The sequence below is a fragment of the Acomys minous genome (assembly GCF_964271855.1).
Source record: "Acomys minous genome assembly, chromosome: 1".
Lineage (NCBI taxonomy): Eukaryota > Metazoa > Chordata > Mammalia > Rodentia > Muridae > Acomys > Acomys minous.
Genome location: NC_140483.1, coordinates 59,247,682 through 59,265,969, shown reverse-complemented (window position 1 = coordinate 59,265,969; position 18,288 = coordinate 59,247,682). Strand labels below are relative to the sequence as shown.

At 43.8% G+C, this 18,288-nt stretch overlaps 1 protein-coding gene across 4 annotated transcripts in view; it reads right to left on the bottom strand.

The window, feature by feature from the left end:
- Window positions 1-15,945, bottom strand: part of CD55 (CD55 molecule (Cromer blood group)) — a 29,843-nt gene extending 13,898 nt beyond the window's left edge. For 2 of the 4 annotated variants that reach the window (XM_084778640.1, XM_084778641.1), the window contains exons 1-7: window positions 15,535-15,765; window positions 14,755-14,940; window positions 12,470-12,661; window positions 10,818-10,917; window positions 8,916-9,001; window positions 4,031-4,222; window positions 1,106-1,210 (exon numbers count right to left, since the gene is read on the bottom strand). In XM_084778640.1, coding sequence (XP_084634766.1) covers window positions 1,106-1,210; window positions 4,031-4,222; window positions 8,916-9,001; window positions 10,818-10,917; window positions 12,470-12,661; window positions 14,755-14,940; window positions 15,535-15,628 — 955 coding nt within the window. In that variant the 5' untranslated portion in view covers window positions 15,629-15,765. Of the gene's footprint in view, window positions 1-1,003; window positions 1,211-4,030; window positions 4,223-8,915; window positions 9,002-10,817; window positions 10,918-12,469; window positions 12,662-14,754; window positions 14,941-15,534; window positions 15,766-15,823 lie in introns of those variants that run through there. The other 2 variants (XM_084778638.1, XM_084778639.1) reach the window with 2 other exon arrangements.
- Window positions 15,946-18,288: the final 2,343 nt, after the last annotated feature.

The following is an 18,288-nucleotide window of genomic DNA, read 5'->3' as shown; positions in this document are numbered from 1 at the left end:
GTGAGCCTTTGGGTAACTATCTGGAGACCCTTGGTCATTGAGAAGTGTGAAATGGTGGGCCTCTGTGTCGCTGGCAGACTCTGTGTAAATGGAGGTTTTGCTGTGGCAAATCTCTGGGTTGTTTGTGTAGTTTTTACAGCAGGAGAGTTAACTGTGGTGGGATTCTTGGTTACCAGTAGGGTTTTTGCAGATATAGGAACTGATGTGGGGGACATCTGAGCTGTTGTTGGTTTTGTGATTGAACTTTTTGCTGTGATGGATTTCTGTGGAGTTGGTGGGATTTCTGTAGCTGGGGCATCTGCTGTGTTGGCTTTCTGAGGTGTTAGTAGAATTTGTGAAGTTGGGACATTTGCTGTATTAGTTTTCTGAGTTGTTGGTAGAATTTCTGTAGCTGGGACATCTGCTGTATTAGTTTTCTGAGATGCCGGTGGGTCTTCTGTAGCTGGGACATTTGTTGTGTTGGTTTTCTGAGGTGTTGGTGGGATTTCTGTAGCTGGGACATCTGCTGTGTCGGTTTTCTGAGGTGTTGGTGGGATTTCTGTAGCTGGGACATCTGCTGTGTCGGCTTTCTGAGGTGCTGGTGGGATTTTTGTAGCTGGGACATCTGCTGTGTTGGTTTTCTGAGGTGCTGGTGGGATTTTTGTAGCTGGGACATCTGCTGTGTCGGCTTTCTGAGGTGCTGGTGGGATTTCTGTAGCTGGGACATCTGCTGTGTTGGTTTTCTGAGGTGCTGGTGGGATTTTTGTAGCTGGGACATCTGCTGTGTTGGTTTTCTGAGGTGTCTGTGGAATTTCTGTAGCTGGGACATCTGCTGTGTTGGCTTTCTGAGGTATTAGTGGGGCTGCTGTAGATGGAATATTCCCTTTGGTATGTCTCTGAGGTTTGGATGAGACTCTTGTACCTGCGACATTAACTGTGGTATGTCTCTGAGGTTTGGGTGAGACTGTTATACCTGCGCCATTAACTGTAGAGTGTCTCTGAGGTTTTGGTGAGATTTTTGTACCTGGAGCATTAACTGTGGTGGGGCTCTGAGGTTTTGGCGAGACCGTTGTATCTGCAACATTAACTGTGGTGAGTCTCTGAGTTTTTGGTGAGACTGTTGTACCTGGACCATTAACTGTAGTGGGTCTCTGAGGCGTGGGTGGGACTCTTGTACTTGGACCATGAACTGTTGTTGGTTTCCGAGGTGTTGTTGGGATCTTGAATTTCTCTATAAAGAGAAAAATGTTAAGTTAAAAAATAGCTAAGTCTTGCTAACCAAATAAATCTTCCCTACCCATTACTTGCTCAGTGACTATTCTCTCTCTCCACCAACATCTAGACAGTACTTTTAGAAAGCCAGTCCTTACTTCATCTCTCACTATGTGGCATCATGTTTCATGAGTACACTTTAACTCTACACAGCAGTGAGTTTCATAAAGATACGCCCTACAAATATACCACGTGTTTTGACCACCAGCCTCCCTCTTTGTTCCATTATTCCTACCAATTCCCCCAAGACAGTCTCATTTTTCCGAAGACAACTGAAAACCACTCTACTAGGTTAAAAGAAAAAAAAAAACAGTCTCTGAAAGATGAATAGTGCATGTTTTCCTAGATTTTATACAGCTATATTTTTTTTAAAAATCCACACATGTATGTAAGAGATCAAAGCAGAAGCGACATCATTTTTGCTTTGCTACTAATTATACCCACACATGACTGAAGTAGACTTAGACCAATATAATAGTTCTTAAGCTTTTTTCTTTCTGTGCCAAGAAAAAAAAAAAAAGGTCAGACTATCTTATGTGACACGCCTCTCAATTTCCTCTTCAAAACTGTCTTCCTCTACACACACCAAGACCAAAGGATGTTTTTATATAAAGACAATGACAGCAGTTACTTTGTCTGTTGTCTTCAGGATGTGTCGGTGCATCTGTAGACTTATTCCTTCTGGTTGCCTTTGGCGCATTTTGACAAACCTCCTTTAGGCGGCCCTAAGTAAGGCTGAACTTCAGCAAAGATTTGCCTTCCTCACCCAAACTCTGAGGATGCACACAGCACAGACTCATCAGATCATTACACTTTGTATGTTCTCTCTGAGACATCAGCTAACCTCCTAAAGTCATATATATAAAACAAACAACAGAACCCAGTGGAGAAAGTTTACATAAGTTACATTGCTCATGGCCTGTCCCTGAAGCCACAGGTTATGTCACCCGTGACACCCTGCCCTGCCTTGCCCACCACACATGATGTTCTAAGTGTTCAGATGCTATATGTATTGTTTCCCCTGCTTTAAATAAAATCTATGTCACAGGCTACTTAAAAGGGACACCTCAAAATTCCTGCCAGGCAGTCACACAGTGATGGCGTGACTGGAGTCAATGACGTCTCCATAGAGGTTATTTTAAGGCCCTCAGACATAAATAAAAATGGATTTTCGTCCCACTGCGTTCTTATTTTAAATCCAAAGGGTCTTCGTACTCCCACTGAGTTTAAATTTCCTAAGGACCTTTTGGTCATTGATAACCTAATTTGTGGTCAGAAAGAATGTCATGAATACAAGTACCGAGGGTGAAGGGCAGCAGACGTCAGTTCTGGAAAATGTGACTCGCAAAGGACTGATCACCTGTCACGATGGGGGTCAAGTTCTTATGAAGACATCTGCTTAATCTTAATTAATCACTGTTGCTCATCCTCACCTATTCTTAGTGTTTTTTGTTTTTATTTTCTTTTTTCCTTTTGTTTCTTTTTTTCTAGTGTTTCCTTTGTTTTTGTTTCCTTTTCCTTTTATGGGACGAGGTATGTGAAATTCTCCAACTATGACTGTAGATTCATCTGGTTTTTTTCTTTGTGTCCAGTCTTTTTTTTTTTTTTTTTTTTTTTTTTTTAATTTACTAAACAAGAGACCAGAGGCAAGTGGCATCCAGGGCAGTCATCCTCCCTGGTAACGTGTCTAAAGGTTCAGTGCTGACTGTTTGACAAAGCCATGGCTGTCCTTCTTCTCAGTGCCTTGGGTAACATGGGAAAGAATTCTGCTTTCTGCACACAAAAAGTTAAGCACCAAGCTGGACTTGCACTCAGGTGCTGGTTCAGTGTCACTTAAGATAGTGTGACTAAGACAACAAAGCATAGGTCCTAGGACAAGAGGCAATGTCACTAATATCTTGGGAACCTGGGGCCTCACGCTGACTTTCTGCAGCTACCCTACTACTCTGCTAGTCGTTTCTAGGCATTGTATTTTATTTTATTTTATTTTATTTTATTTTATTTTATTTTATTTTATTTTATTTTATTTTATTGAGACAGGGTTTCTCTGTATAGCCTTGGATGTCCTGGAACTCACTCTGTAGACCAGGGTGGCTTCGCACTCATAGAGATCCACTTGCCTCTGTGCCTCCCAAGTACTGGGATTAAATGCATGCACCACCGTCTGCCTTCCATTCTGGGCTTGGTGAGTGAGGCAGCTTGGATTATGACCTCAGTTGCTGGGGCAAGGCAACACCCGGGTGAGTGACTGACCATCTATGCTAGGTGGTCCTTTACCCAAAGCTCCACTGCAGACAGTGAAAAGACCACTGAAAACAGGACAAGGCCCATCCGAGGAGCCTGCCCAAGGTGTCGATAAATGTTAACGAGTTACAAGTCGGCTTCAGGAGTACAGGGTACTAAATTCTGATATTCATTTTGAGGAAAGACACATTAATATCTTGTTTTTGTTTGTTTGTTTGTTTGTTTGTTTGTCAAGACAGGGTCTCTCTGTGTAGCCCTGGCTGTCCTGGAAACTCACTCTGGAGATCAGGCTGGCCTCGAGCTGGCCTCCGAGGTCCACCTGCCTCTGCCTCCCAAGTGCTGGGATTGAAGACGTGCACTATGGCCACCCAGTTTACATTGTTATCTTTTAGCAGGAAATCTTTTCTCATTTGATTGGTGAGTTAAGTAGTGACACTTGAGTTTACTTGTCTTAAGACCCATCTAAAGAGTTCAGTATACATAAACATATACTAGGTGAGGCCTCGGGCAGCCAAAGAGGAACACGATGGGTTACCTGTGCACTTGGGTGGTGGGTCACTCCACTGCCCCTCGTTGTTGTTGTTCACAGTACAATAAATCGAGCTGTTTCCTACCAGGATGAAGCCTTTGGCACACACGTAGGTGACAACCTGTGTATAGACGTAAGAGTCGCTCTCCTCTCTTATTCCTCCATTGTCGATTTTTGGCGGGTCTGGGCAATGAATTACTTTAAAAGAATAAAAAGTATTTTTTTTTAATGAAGAAAAACCAATATTGCATGTTTAGAAATAAGACTAAAACATGTTTAAAATGTTTAAGACGACCTAAAATCAACCGTTTTTCTTAGTTCAGCCACTGTCTCTTGACGGTGACAAATACCTATGACAGTGGTTCTCAACCTGTGGGTCGCGGCACCGGGTCCACATGTTCACCTCTAGGGTATGGTGTTTTAGGAGAGGCTGACTCGCTGGAACCTTACACAGGACAGAGCAGTTTAATTTAAAAAGTATCTGCAAGAGGATATCTCTTTCTGACAGGTATCCTAACAGCAAGATCAGTGGGCTTCACATTCTTCAGCACCATTAAGTTAATCAAGTAAACAGTATAATTACATACGCACATCAAATGAAACTACCTCAAATGCACGTAAGCAGGCAGAGAATACTAGCAAAGTCATGACGGATTTTAAACTAAGCAAGAACCACCTACCTGTCCAGTCCAAATACGCTCTGAGCAGCTAACACACAAGCATCATTCTATGATGAGAAGCAAAACAAAAAACAAAAACAAAAACAAAAAAACCACAAACAAAAACCCAAGTAAGGAACCCTTCCCTGGTCTTAAAATTTTAGTAGCACTTGCAAAGCAGAGGCAAGGTGGATCGCTGTGAGCTCGAGGCCGCCCTGGTCTACAAAGTGAGTCCAGGACAGCCAAGGCTTCAGAGAAACCCTGTCTCGAAAAACAAACAAACAAAAATCTAGTGGTAAAAGAGACTGGAGATGGTACGTCAATACAACGTGAAGGCTGTCATAGAAGCCAAGGACATTAGCCAGCCTAGGAAATCCTACTGAAAAACTAGGGAAAAGGTGACTGTTGATGGGGAAAACACAGCCAAGCAAAGAAGGGGTGGAAGGACCTTCTAGGCCAATCCAGCTATAGAACAGTGTAATGGTATCAAAAATCATGAGGTAGGGTCTGGGTGAGAGCTTAGTCGGGAAAACACTTGCTGTGCAAGCACTCCCCTAAGCACACATAAGAACGCTGGGCTTGGGGCTGAAGAGCTGGCTCAGAGGTTAAGGGCACTGACTGCTCCTCCAGAGGTCCTTCAGTTCCCAGCAACCACATAGTGGATCACAGCCATCTATAGTGTGATCTGATGCCCTCTTCTGGCCTGCAGGTGTATGTGCAGGCAGAGCACTGTATACATAATAACAAATGAATAAATCTTTAGGGGGAAAAAAAAGTTGGGCTTGCTAGTGTGCACCTGGGGAGGATTGGGAGGCAGAGACAAGCAGGCCCCTAAAGCTGACTCAGAGCAGGCCTACTCCAGCCAAGCAACCCCAGGACCACTGCACACTGCCTCCAAAGTCCAAAGTTAACAAGCCCTGAGGAGTAACACCTGAAGTCATCTTGGTGCCTATCACATACATGCCTCTGTTAACATCACACATCCACACACAGATGGAGGGAGAGATGATCATGAGATAGCTAGGCCTGGGGGCTCAGGACTGTAATCCCAGAACGGAGGAGGGTAGAAAGAGATGCTGCCAAAGTGTGAGACGGGCTTGTGCTACACACTTAGATCCAGACTCATCAACAACAACAATAGAAGTCTTACATAAATGGACAGATAGTAAAGAACATGGCAACAGGCAGGCAGTTTGCATGGACAGCATGGTAAACAGGAAGGCAAAAGCTAAGTGTTTTCTGCACTTAGCAGAGAGACAGTGGCGGCCTTGAACACCATTAGCAATTAAGCTCTGTAAGGGCTCAGACACACTGATGAAAGGGAGGAGGAAAAGGCACGCCGCATCTGCGGACAGTGAATGGAATGGTAATGAGGTACAAAGACGAAGCATTCTCTCTCACCCTGGAAGTCTGCCAACTGAGGTTCCTGCATAGACAAAAGTTTACAGAAGCAGTTCTGAAAAATAACGTAGCGGTGGGGATTAGATGTGAGAAGCTTAAACAGAGAGGGGCCTGGGAAGGCAGTCATAGGACAGAAGCACTGATTATTCAAGGGAATATTAGAAATTAATATTCAACAGAAATTAATTACAAAAAAAATAAAAGCAGAGTAACAACAGAAAGAGAGGAGAAAGCAGGTCCTCTGACAGTGAGCCTTAACTCAGGGGTCAAGGACCGCCCTCGTTGTGTGACTGAAGAGGACCCTGGAAAGTGCTCACACCCCTCCTTAGCTGGCTTCCTCTGGAAACCGACTAAGACATAGCCACACCAGAGACCAGTATATCCTCACTCATCTATACCCCAAGGCTGCACCCTGGTTGACAATTCACTTTCCATCAACTGTGAAGAGCTACACTGCAGTGGACTCAGTTTCCCTTATGGGCTGACCACTGGGAGTTTGACCATGCTCCAGTGGGTATAGGGGCAACACAAGTTGGACTTGGTGGGGTTTTTTTGGGGGGTGGGGTGGGGTGAGGGAAGCATAAGGGTAGAAAAGTGGACCTGGGAGGAATGGGAAGTTAGTGTGACTGGGGTGCACTGTATGAGATTCCCCAATAATTAATAAAAATATTATGTTAAGGGAAAAGAATAAATCCACCTTCCACTTTTTGTTTTGGTGATTTCAAAAAACAAAAGAAAAAGTAAATCGATGTGGAAATCAAAAATAGACTCTTGCTGTTGGGATTCACAAGAACAGATGATAACACTGAATTAATTGATCAGGTACAAAGGGCTTTCCTAAGAAATGCACCTCTCAGCAAGCTGCTGATGGAGAGGTGGCTGAGAGCCAGGAAAGCAAGGGTGTTCGCCATAAAGAGCAAAAAGAAAACAGGGCTGCTGCTTAGCTGCAGTACAAACAGGAAGTGGGCTCTGTGCAAACACTTCCGCACTAGGATACATTCCTGGTGGGCACATTTCTGGGAAGCAATGGGCAGCGCCTGCTGGTGAAAACACCGGCTTCACACAGGGAAGCTGCCCGCCCAGGCTTTAGGCCAGGTTGCCTGTGGCAACAAACTGTGTCCCAGCTCCCTTTTGCTTCATCTTTTCGTGTCATTACAAGATCATTTACTACTAATGGTAAGAGAATCGTGGTAGTGAGCAGAAATGAAAAAACAAAAACAAACAAACAAACAAAAAAAACCCTTCAGATGGTCCTGCAGTGGAAGCTTTGGTGTCTTTAAAAACCCAGTTATGTTATGTGAACATGTTTCTGTTCTAATCCCGGGTGTGGGATATGGGGTTGATGCAGATTGTCTACTGCAGCTATTTGCTTCATGCTGGCTCTGAGAGGGGCTCTTTGCCAAATGCAGAGAGTTTAATTCTGAGGACTCTGGAGAGGGAATCAATGCCAGAGCCCAGAGAGAGAGAGAGAGAGAAATGGGACTCCGAGAAAGAAGGTTCCTGATGCTTCCCCCTGCTGCTCCGGGTTGCTGTTGATGCAGTTTGAAGAGAAGTTGGAGATACCCTGAAGCAAAGATTGGACTTGCTCCCAGGAACCCAACGGCCCTAACTAGCAGGAAGTGGCTAAGAGAACTATGCCCTTTCTCCCCACTGACCTTTCTCTTCTAGCTGGCGTTGGGTGTTGGAAGGGATTGGGATGGAGAGGGGAGAGAGAGGCATAAGAACACTAAATTAAAATAGAGGTTTTTTAAAAAAGGTGCCTACAGGGTCCTATGAAGAAAATAGAAATAGTGGACCTAGCAGAGTGGGCCATGATGGGTGTGACACGAGTGGGCTCCTTGACTTGCTATCTGTTGGCTCATATCAACTGATTGCACACATTGGCTACCAGAGTGTCATCTATTACTTCAACTTTTCTCCTAGTAACACACACACACATACACACACACACACACACAATGGAATTAGCATTAATTTTGACATTACAGTTTTAGAAACTATTTTTGAGGAAGTTGTAATTTAAGTATCAAAAGAATGCAAGATGGAAGAGATTAAACTCTACATTTTTAAAATATGTGGGGCTCAGTGGAACATGGTGGCCTTAACATACATGAGGACCATGAATCTATGCCCAGGACTGAAACACATAAATAAACTACACATATTTTACTTATCTCAATTTTCAAAGGCAGCCATGTCTCTAATGGGACTAAATTTGACTGGATATATTTATTTTTGATGTTCTTTCTCATATTTCTCTCTTTAGAAGGTGAAATTCTCAAGCGTAAGAATGGTTTCTTTATCACACAACCTAATTTCTCTAATGAAAAAAAGGATATCATACCTTAAAACCGTCTATGTAACTACCTCAACTGATAGCCATTCTCTAAAAGGAGACAGGTAGGCAACACTGGGTCTGAGAGAAAGAATGGGTTTGCAGTAGGGGCCTGTATGATACGCCTTCCAGTGACATTTCCTTCAGGACATGGGACCAAGGATATTTCCTTTCCTACAGCTGAGAAAGATCATGCTTCTCTGGCTATTAGAAGGAATGGTTATACAACAAATGACCAAGCACAAATGTAGACCAAAGTTGGTTCTTAATTCGTAATTATTTTATAGCTGAGAATATTACTGCTCAGGACCAGCTTCAGAAGGCCTCCCATGGCTGATAAATTAAGACGTTTATCACTAGTAGAGACACAATGAAAAGTGGAAGGGCACCACAAATAATAGATGTGGATAGTTCTTAAACAACAAACAATTGATTTCATTGACCCTTTGGCCCCACAACTTGAGTATTTACTTAAAAAAAAAAAAAAAGAACATACCTATGCATTGCGGCAATGGGTCGGTCCAGTGAAGAGTGTTTTCATCAATAACACAGTAACTAGAGGCTGAACCAACTAGCCTGTACCTAAAGGAGAGGGCAAGGCTGTTATATTCGCAGATGCTTAAGCCTTGCCTTTTCAGTTCTCCAGAAGTTCATTTTAAACAATTTACCTCACCAGAAGATGAAATAATAGTGGATAAGAATCTATATGGAAATTTTAAAGTATCTAGTTCACAGAAAAGACACTGAAATGGCAAGACTTCCAAACAAGCAAAAATGCTTCTTTCCCTCGCAGGATTTAAAAAAAAAAAAAATACACCCGTGAGAAGAATGAAAAAGCCATATGTCAGATGAAATCTTTTATTCTAAGTTCTAAAAGAATGGGCTTCATTAATAACAGAGTGCACTTCTACCTAAAGCGTTCACAGTGCAGCACGGGCCCGACATCACACTGACAACCCAACTGAATCCCCATTGAATAAAGGTGACAATGTGCTACTATTTACTTCTCCCTTTTAAAGTTTGAAATGCACCTTGCTTTGTTTCGCTTTGAAGAATACTTCTTGAGAACTTGATGCGTGTCTACAAGGTGTTCTGACCGAATCCGACCCAGCGTCCTCCCTTCTCCAAGTCCTGCCCTGGGCCTGTACCTGCTCTTCCTTCCCAGTTCCCTGTGTTCTCGTTGTAAACCCATTAACCCATGCTCAGTGCTGCCTGTTTCTCTGTTGTAAGTAGGGGGGTGGGGGGGTGGGGGGGCGTGGCCCTCAACCTAGAAATAGTGAGGAGCTTCCCACTGGACAAGTCACTGATGACACGTAAATAAAGAACTTCCTTGTTCTACACAAAGAACTAAAAAAAAAAAAAAAAAAATGGGGGGGGGGCGGGGCATTTTCACACTAGACTTTTTTGGCCCATTTGTTTGTGTAGAAAATCTCAGATACAAATTAATATTTAAGTCAGTTTAATATGGGTTTGATTTTTTTCACAATTAAGTCGTTATTTTTTTTCATTTTCTGCTTCTATTTTTTTCCTGTTTTTATTAATTTATTCTTGTTACATCTCAATGGTTATCCCATCCCTTGTATCCTCCCATTCCTCCCTCCCTCCCATTTTCCCCTTATTCCCCTCCCCAATGCTGTTCCTGAGAGGGATTACCTCCCCCTGTATATGTTCATAGGGTATCAAGTCTCTTCTTGGTAACCTAGAAACCTACAAGTAGAACATTATGATAGGCAGATTTGGGCCCAGGGGTCCCGCTCAAACTAAGGCACCAGCCAAGGACAATACAGGCGGTAAACTTTAAACCCCTACCCAGATCTAGCCAATGGACAGAACATTCTCCACAGTTGAGTAGAGAGTGGGATATTACTTTCTTACGTACTCTGGTGCCTCACATTTAACCATTTTCCCTGGAGGGGGAGACCTGGTGGCACTCAGAGGAAGGACAGCAGGTTACCAAGATAGGTTTGATTTCTAACACTTCCAAGGATTATTAATTTTGTATCATCAAAATATTTTGATTGTTTATTTGCTAATCACATTTAGAATCAATCACATATGTATTGGAATCTAATAATCTAGAAAAGTTACAAGTAGAAAAAAATCTTCTTTTCCTGGTCCATATTACTAAGTACAAGTATAATGAGCTCAGGACAAAAGTTCTGTGGGGAGAGCTATTGTGTTTCTTAATTTTTTCAGTAGCATATATAAATAGCTTTCATTTGACATTTACACACATGTACATCACTGTGCATTGGCTCATCCTCACCCTCACTCCTGCTATGAGGAATTGTTTTAGACACTACCAACCTGTGACCATAGGTCACAAATCTATCAGTGTCCCCTAAACTCCTAATTTGTTTTGTCCATTAGTTAAATATAGAGTTTTAGTGTGACTTACCCTGTGTTGCATGAGAAGACTATTTTTGAACCAAATAATATGTCCTCTGATGTATCAATGTGGCCATTTGGTAATTCTCCAGGATTAGGACATGGCTTTTCTAAAAAAAAAAAAAAGACAGAATATCAATATTTGTTTTATTCAACTACCATACATAGGCAAAACAAAAACAAAACCTCTACCTGTACTGATAAGAAAACAATCATATATATCATGTACACATATATAGACACAATTATGTTAAAAAGTGAATGGGGAAGAAAGAGGTCTTAAAGGAAGATTTAAAAAGTAAAAGCAATGGGCTACAGGCAACATGAGAGCAGAAGGGAAGAGGACCTGGGACCAAGATCAGCAAGACTGTGATGGGTTGAGCAGTGCAGAGGAGAATGAAGAAGACCAATGGCATGGATGTACAAAAATACCACAGTGAAACAGATCGCTTGTATTTTAACTTAAGAAATAAAATTGAGCGGGGCGGTGGTGGCGCGCACCTTTAATCTCAGCACTCAAGAGGCAGAGGCAGGTGGATGGCTGTGAGTTCGAGGCCAGCCTGGCCTTCAAAGTTAGTCCAGGACAGCCAAGGCTACACAGAGAGACCCTGTCTCAAAAAAAACCAAATAATAATTATAATTATAATAGTAATAATAATAAAATTGAAATGAGGGAGATAGAGAAAGCTGGACTGGTTTACCAGTGCTTCCTGACTTTGATCCCCAGGACCTGCATCAAAAAGCTGGGCATGGTAACAAGCACCTGTCATCCCAGAGCTGGGGGGACAGAGACAGGCAGAGCCCTGGGGTGCACCGGCCAGCCAACCTAGACTCCTTGGATGCCCCAGGCCAATGACAGATATTGACTAAATTCCAGGTGAGCAGAGCCTGAGGAAGGACACCCAAGGATGCCCGTTGGCCTTCGTACGCACAGGTACACAAGGGCACGCACTCGCATACTCCCCGCACACACAGAAACAAACTCAAGCACACGGGTAATGGTCAGGGGCCTGGGGATGCCTCAGTTAATGAAGTGCTTGCTTATTGTCAGTGTCAAGACCAGAGTTGGGGTCACCAGAGCCCATGTCCACAGCTGGGCACAGTGGCACACACCTATAGTCCCAGTGCAGCAATACGGGAGGCAGGTCCCTGAAAGCTGGGGGGAGGGGGAAGGGAGGGAGGCAGAAAGAGGACAGTTCAAGTGGCTTATGAAGGAAAGTTCCAGACAAAAGGCACCTAAAGGATGACACCCAGAGTGATCCTGTAACACTCCCAACACATACACCGTGCACGCATTAAAAACATACACATACAAGTGATAAATATATATGCAATCATGTAATAGCATCTACCTTGATTTTTACCTATTAATTATACCTTAGGAAAACAGGGGAAAAATTAAATATCGGGCACAGATACACAAATACACAGACACACATCTGAGCCACTGATGTTTCTAACCCTTATATTTCTTTAATTCTACATTCATGTTTTGGTGCTTCAAAAAAATAAGCCACCTACTGAGAGTATGTCATTGTTTTAGGTAACCTTAAATTAAGTAAATGCAAAACCTATGAGGATCCCTATTATGTAAATATTTGCCTGGTTTAAAAAAAAATGACCCTCATGATTCTTTGAAGACTCATTTTATGTGATACTCACTTTTACAAGCTTCATTCACTTTGGTCCATTCCAAGTTCTCAAGACAAGTTGACGTTGCTGGGACTGCAGAAACTCTGTAATGCCCTGGCAGGCACTCATATTTCACAACAGTGCCAACTGGGAAATAATTCATACTGATGAATTCTTTTTTGGGGGCTGCAAAAGACACCACTGGTGGACTACCACAGCTTCCTAAAAGAATTAACAAAGCAATGGAAAAAGAGGGATGTCAACTTATTTTACAGCCTGTGTAATCTGGTAATACCTGGTCGCTAAACCATCTCCTTTTCACTTAACTATTTACTTATTTGTTTTATAGGGATTTTTATTTATATATTCGTTGTAAAATAACAGCACTGTGCTATCTGCAGCACATCAAGTGTGTTCACATGCATACCTTCACTTTTTCTAGATGTCTGTGAACTTCTAAATGTTTTACGCACACTTACTCATTTAACCTCACAAGAGCCCCTTGGTGACAGGGGTCAGATGAACCAACTGTGGACACAAAACATGCACCAACAGCTATGCAAATGTGCTCTGAAGAGCCAAGGCCTAGCATAAGAAACAGTGTCTTGGGAGCCCAGAGGCACAAGCCTGAAGCCTGGCTCCTTGACATGAGAAGCTCCTGATGGGTCCCCTTAACTCTGAAATTAAGAGAGGAATCCCCACTTACATAACTTAACAATAACTTGAAGGAGTCCATGAAGCAATACGGTGGAAAAGTTACACACTCTGAAACGTGGTGAAAGCGAGTAGGTTTCTTACCTCGTGTGGGGGTTGGAAAGCCCATTTCCCTCATGGTTTCAAAAATCAGTTTTGAATGACTCTGGATTTACTGTGGTCAGTCATGAACTGCAGAATGATACTCTGATCCATGATGGGCCACATAGATAAATGTGGTTCCTGCAGGTACCTAGTGGACCTGAACTATTCCTGTTGCCTAGCAACACTGCAGTCATCCTAGTGTAATGTAATTCCTTACCAACATGTTTGCATTGGTGCTGGGAGATGGCAACACACACATTACACAAAAGTAAAGATAAAAGGCTTGATTGCTGCCTTTGAGTGACCTAACCTGGGGGGAGCTACAGTCTGTCCAGAATCACTAAATCACACAGAAGATAGCATTTGATAATATAAGTGTGTATGCTGCCAGCTTGTGTGTTTATCACACTGTACTTTTTATTTTTGTTATTTTGGAGTATAAAAAAATGAAAGAAAGAAAAGGGAAAAAAGACAAGTATCATGGCTTCTAATTCCAGCTACTCGAGAGGCTGATGAGTCCATGAGTTCAGGCCAGCCTGAGCATCATACATGCAAGTAAAAAGTAAACTTTTGAGGGGGAGGAGGTCCCCCTCAGTCACAGACCTAGGGGAGGGGAGTAGGGGGAAAGCAGGCGGGAGGGAGGAATGGGAAGATACAAGGGCTGGGCTAACAACTGAGATGTAATATGAATACACTAATAAAATATTTTTTAAGTAAACTTTTGTTAGTCTATTATTTTTTAAAGAAAACCAGCATAGATAGCCTCCGTGTAGGATGTATATAAGCCCTATGCAGCAGGCAGGAATGCCTTGAGAGCCACTCCCCCCCACCCCCCCCACCCCCTCCTCCGCCCCATCTGACAATGTGTTCTAATTGCCAACAGTAGTAAAATAGCAGGCTATAAAGATCTACAGTCAAAGAATAAGCAATAGGCTACAGTACAGAACCCAGGTGGGTAGACAGACCTCCTAGTTCTGGACCCTGTATTGTGTTCAGATTATGCAGGAGCACCTAAAAACTCTATCTTAAAGCTAACGCAGGGCTCTACGTACAGAAGATTTTTTTTTATTTATTTATTTATTTATTTATTTATTTATTTGCAAGTAAGATCTTAAAATGTCTACTAGGAGTTGTATCTGTTACTTAACAAAATGAAGTTGACAAGGACAGGTCACTGTGTGTGTGTGTGTGTGTGTGTGTGTGTGTGTGTGTGTGTGTGTGTGTGTCTCAAGGTAATTGCCAACTATACTCACATATAATTCACTCCCTAAACAATAGCTATCATGTATTTTCTCTATTAGCCTGTACAATAGAAAGAAAGACTCTTAATGAAGAAGCAGGACTCGCTATAGGAAGTACCGCCTTCAATTAGCTCGAGTGTGAACTGCCAGCACGTATACTCTGGGGTTTAATAACGGTAGAAACTATCAATTACCAGTCACTCCAAAGAGGTGTAAAAATAACCTCAACAAGATGCACATTCCCATAATATTTCTAAAAAGAAGCCAAGAACTTACTATTACAGAATGTTTCGAAGCTTGACCAACTGCCATTTTCAAGACAGATCACTGTGGCTGGCTTATCTGGGATATTTTGAAAGCCATCATTACATCTATAGAATACGGCTTCATCCACGGAAAAACTGGTTTTTCCACTCAATGATGGTGTGGCATTAGGTATTTCAGGAGGTAGGCCACAGTCACCTAGAAAGATAAGAGCGGGTGTGAAGCGGAAAGAATGCCTAAACTTTCTTTCCCCAGACCTGGTTAATAAGGAAAGCAGCTATGGCTCTTGACTTCCTCCGGATACTGATTCTGCCCTGCAGGAACTTGGATCCACCGCCTAGGCGCTCATCGACACAAGACAAAACTAAGTGGAGAGTTAATGATGCCTCCCCCTCCCCCTCGTCCGTCCAAGTGGTTCAAAATGTACAGAATTACCCACACTGACACCGCGGCTAGGCGCGAGATAAGACGCCCAAGTGGGTGGCGCTGCTCGCGGATGGGTTCTCACGGACGCTGGTGGTCAGCCATCTGGCCTCCACCGTAAGAATAAAAGAGCCAGGAACCCGGGCTGGAGATTCGCATTCAGCCCTCCCTTTTGCTGTTTCCACGGTCTCTCCGGTTAAGAGGAAATCCATTCACAGCCAAAACAGCCCAGCACTCCACACACGGGCAGGCAGCGGACACCTGGCTGCGGAGCCAGCAACCAATTACAGAGAACAATGCCGGCCAAGCGTGCGCGCGCCTAGCCCTCAGCTACCCGTCGCAGCTCGCGCCCCACGCGTGGCCACTCACCCCGCACCGCCGGGAACAGCAGCAGCAGCGACAGTAGTGACAGCAGCGGCGGCGTTGGCGGTGGCCGAGTCCCCGGCGCGCGCGACCGGCCCATGGTCCCAGGTAGAAGACGAGGTGCCGGACTGCGGCGGGAGCTGTTTCGCACCGCGGTTAATTGAGCGGCTGCGTCGGGGCGGGGCGGGGTTCCCGTCACCCTGGGTGCCTAGGGCGTTCCCTCCGGGGCTTGGGCGGGCCGGGCTCTAGAGTCACCCTGGGGACCCAGATGTTGAGTGGGCCTACTGCGAGTTACCTTGGGCGGAGGGTTTGGGGAGAGGGGTGCCTTCTAAAGTAGGGCTCTTCGCTTCTCTAGACTCGGGGTGTCAGCACTCTGGAATAGCAGAAAGCTACCCGCACTCCCCAAACTGCGGTCTGCTGAGTGCTGGCAAAGCGAGGGGTAGGCGCGGTTGGAATTCCTGGGCCTGTGGGAGCTGAGAAAAAGGGATACACCCAGGACTTCAGCTGGAAGATATTTGATGGGAGGGTGGGAAGCGGTGACCAAATGTGTTGTCTTATAGGTTTCACCATGGTGTCAAAACGGAAAGTAGGACAGGATCCAAGAAAATAAGTGTAGGCTAAAAGGAAGCTGGAGGCCAGCCTGCCAGAACCCTGTCTCAAAACAACACTTAGAGGTCTGTTGTTGTGTTGTTGTTGTTGTTGTTTTCAGACCCTGTCTGGGTGAGGAGTCGCCTTCTTAGCCCTGATTCTTGGTATGTACCAAGAACACCACTTGAATTCTACTTGGGGATTATTTTAGTCCTGCTATAAAATGAAACGCAGAAATAAGTAGTAGACCCTAAGAGAAAGATTTGTTTCTTGCTGTGAAGAATAGCCAATGATATGCAAACGCTGGAATCACACTGGAGCATAAAATAAATAAATAAATAAATTTTTTTTTAAAAATCCATAGGGAGAAGCTGTGCCCAGGACAAGCTGAACATCGCTGAGGACAACACTAGGAATTAGAATTACTTCATGTTGGTTTGTCACTGTGCAACCCAGTTTATGGAGCTGCAGATCCCTGTGATTCCATCAGAGGAAAGAGCCGCATACCTCAGTGTGTCTATTAAAAACAAAACAAAACAAGGGTGGGGGATGGGGGAGGCGGGGGGGGGGGGGAGTGAAAAGGAGAAACACAGAGATGAAGAGAGAGAAGGAGGAAGGAAAAGGTAAGTTGCTGGTCCTCCCCCAATGTGTTTCTCCTTTAATTGAGTGTCGCAGTCTGGTTAGCAGAGTCCTAGCCTGGATTGCTTATCCCCACAGCTGCTTTACCTGGCTGGTGAAATCCCTCACCTGAAGTCTGCCTTCAAAGGTGGACCGGCTGTGGGAGTATTTGTCACACCCTATGCCTAGAATCCTTCCTCAAGTTTTCTTGTGGCTCATCTTGAAGAGGAAAGTGGGTTTTAGCAACAGTTGTTTCCTGAGATTCATGCTTAGTTAACCAAGCACCGTGTTGCCAGATGCAGAGACTCTAGGAAAGGGGTTCCTATAGATCCTCATTGAACTCTTAATTAGTGACTCATGCCTGTACATCTGGAAGGCTGAGCAAGATGTTTGGGGCTCAAGGCTAGCCTGGGCTTCAAAGTTCCAAGTTAGCTTGGCCTATATAATGGGGCCATTTCTCAAAAACAAAAACAAACAAACAAAAAAACATCCTGGAGTTTAAAAGTCTCACAAAGTAGAGAGGGTTTTTTTAATCATCAAGTGTATTTCTTGTCCTTGATGTTAAAGACATTACTCTTACTTCTTTGTGTGACACACGTACGTCAGGGCCCAGCAGTGACTGAGAAGCATGGCTCATGGTCCCAGCCAGCATGTATCCTTCCTTCATGTTGGGCCTTCCTTCATATTTTCCCTCAGGGCTTTCAGTGACATCATCTGCCACTTGTTTTCTGCCATGCCATAGGTAACTTGAGTCAGATAGGGAGCTGTCAGAAACCATTGAAAGAGTTCTCTAAATTTGTGTTAGATGGTTGTCATGGAATTTTGTCTAGGGCTGGAGAGATGGCTCACAGGTTAAGGACACCGACTGCTCCTCCAGAGGTCCTGAGTTCAATTCCCAGCAACCACATGGTGGCTCACAAGCGTCTATAACATGATCTGATGCCCTCTTCTGACCTGCAGGTGTAAATGCAGGCAGAACACTGTATACATAATAATAAATAAATTTTTTAAAAAAGAGCTGGGCGTGGTGGCGCACGCCTTTAATCCCAGCACTCGGGAGGCAGAGGCAGGCGGATCGCTGTGAGTTCGAGGCCAGCCTGGTCTACAAAGTGAGTCCAGGATGGCCAAGGCTACACAGAGAAACCCTGTCTCAAAAAACAAAAACAAAAAAAAGAAGAAAAAGAAAAAAAAGAAAACCCTATTTGAAAAAAAAATTATGTCTAGCTAGAACAATGGGCCCAGCAAAGTGTCAAAAACTATCACCCAGTTTAGCAACACCAAATATTCTAAACATTCACTTTCTGAAGAGCTTTGTTCTCAGTAATAAGTTTTTTCCAAGGGTGGACCCTTAATGCTTGTCACCACCCAGATAATTACGACACTCCTGAAGGAAGCATTACAAATTTCACATGATGCATTTACTCAATTTACAAAAGGCCTGCATTAAAATGTGAACATTACTTCTTAGTTCTTTATTTAATTTAATTTAATTTATTTACTTTTGGGTTTTCCAGACAGGGTTTCTCTGTGTAACCCTGTTTGTCCTGGACTCAC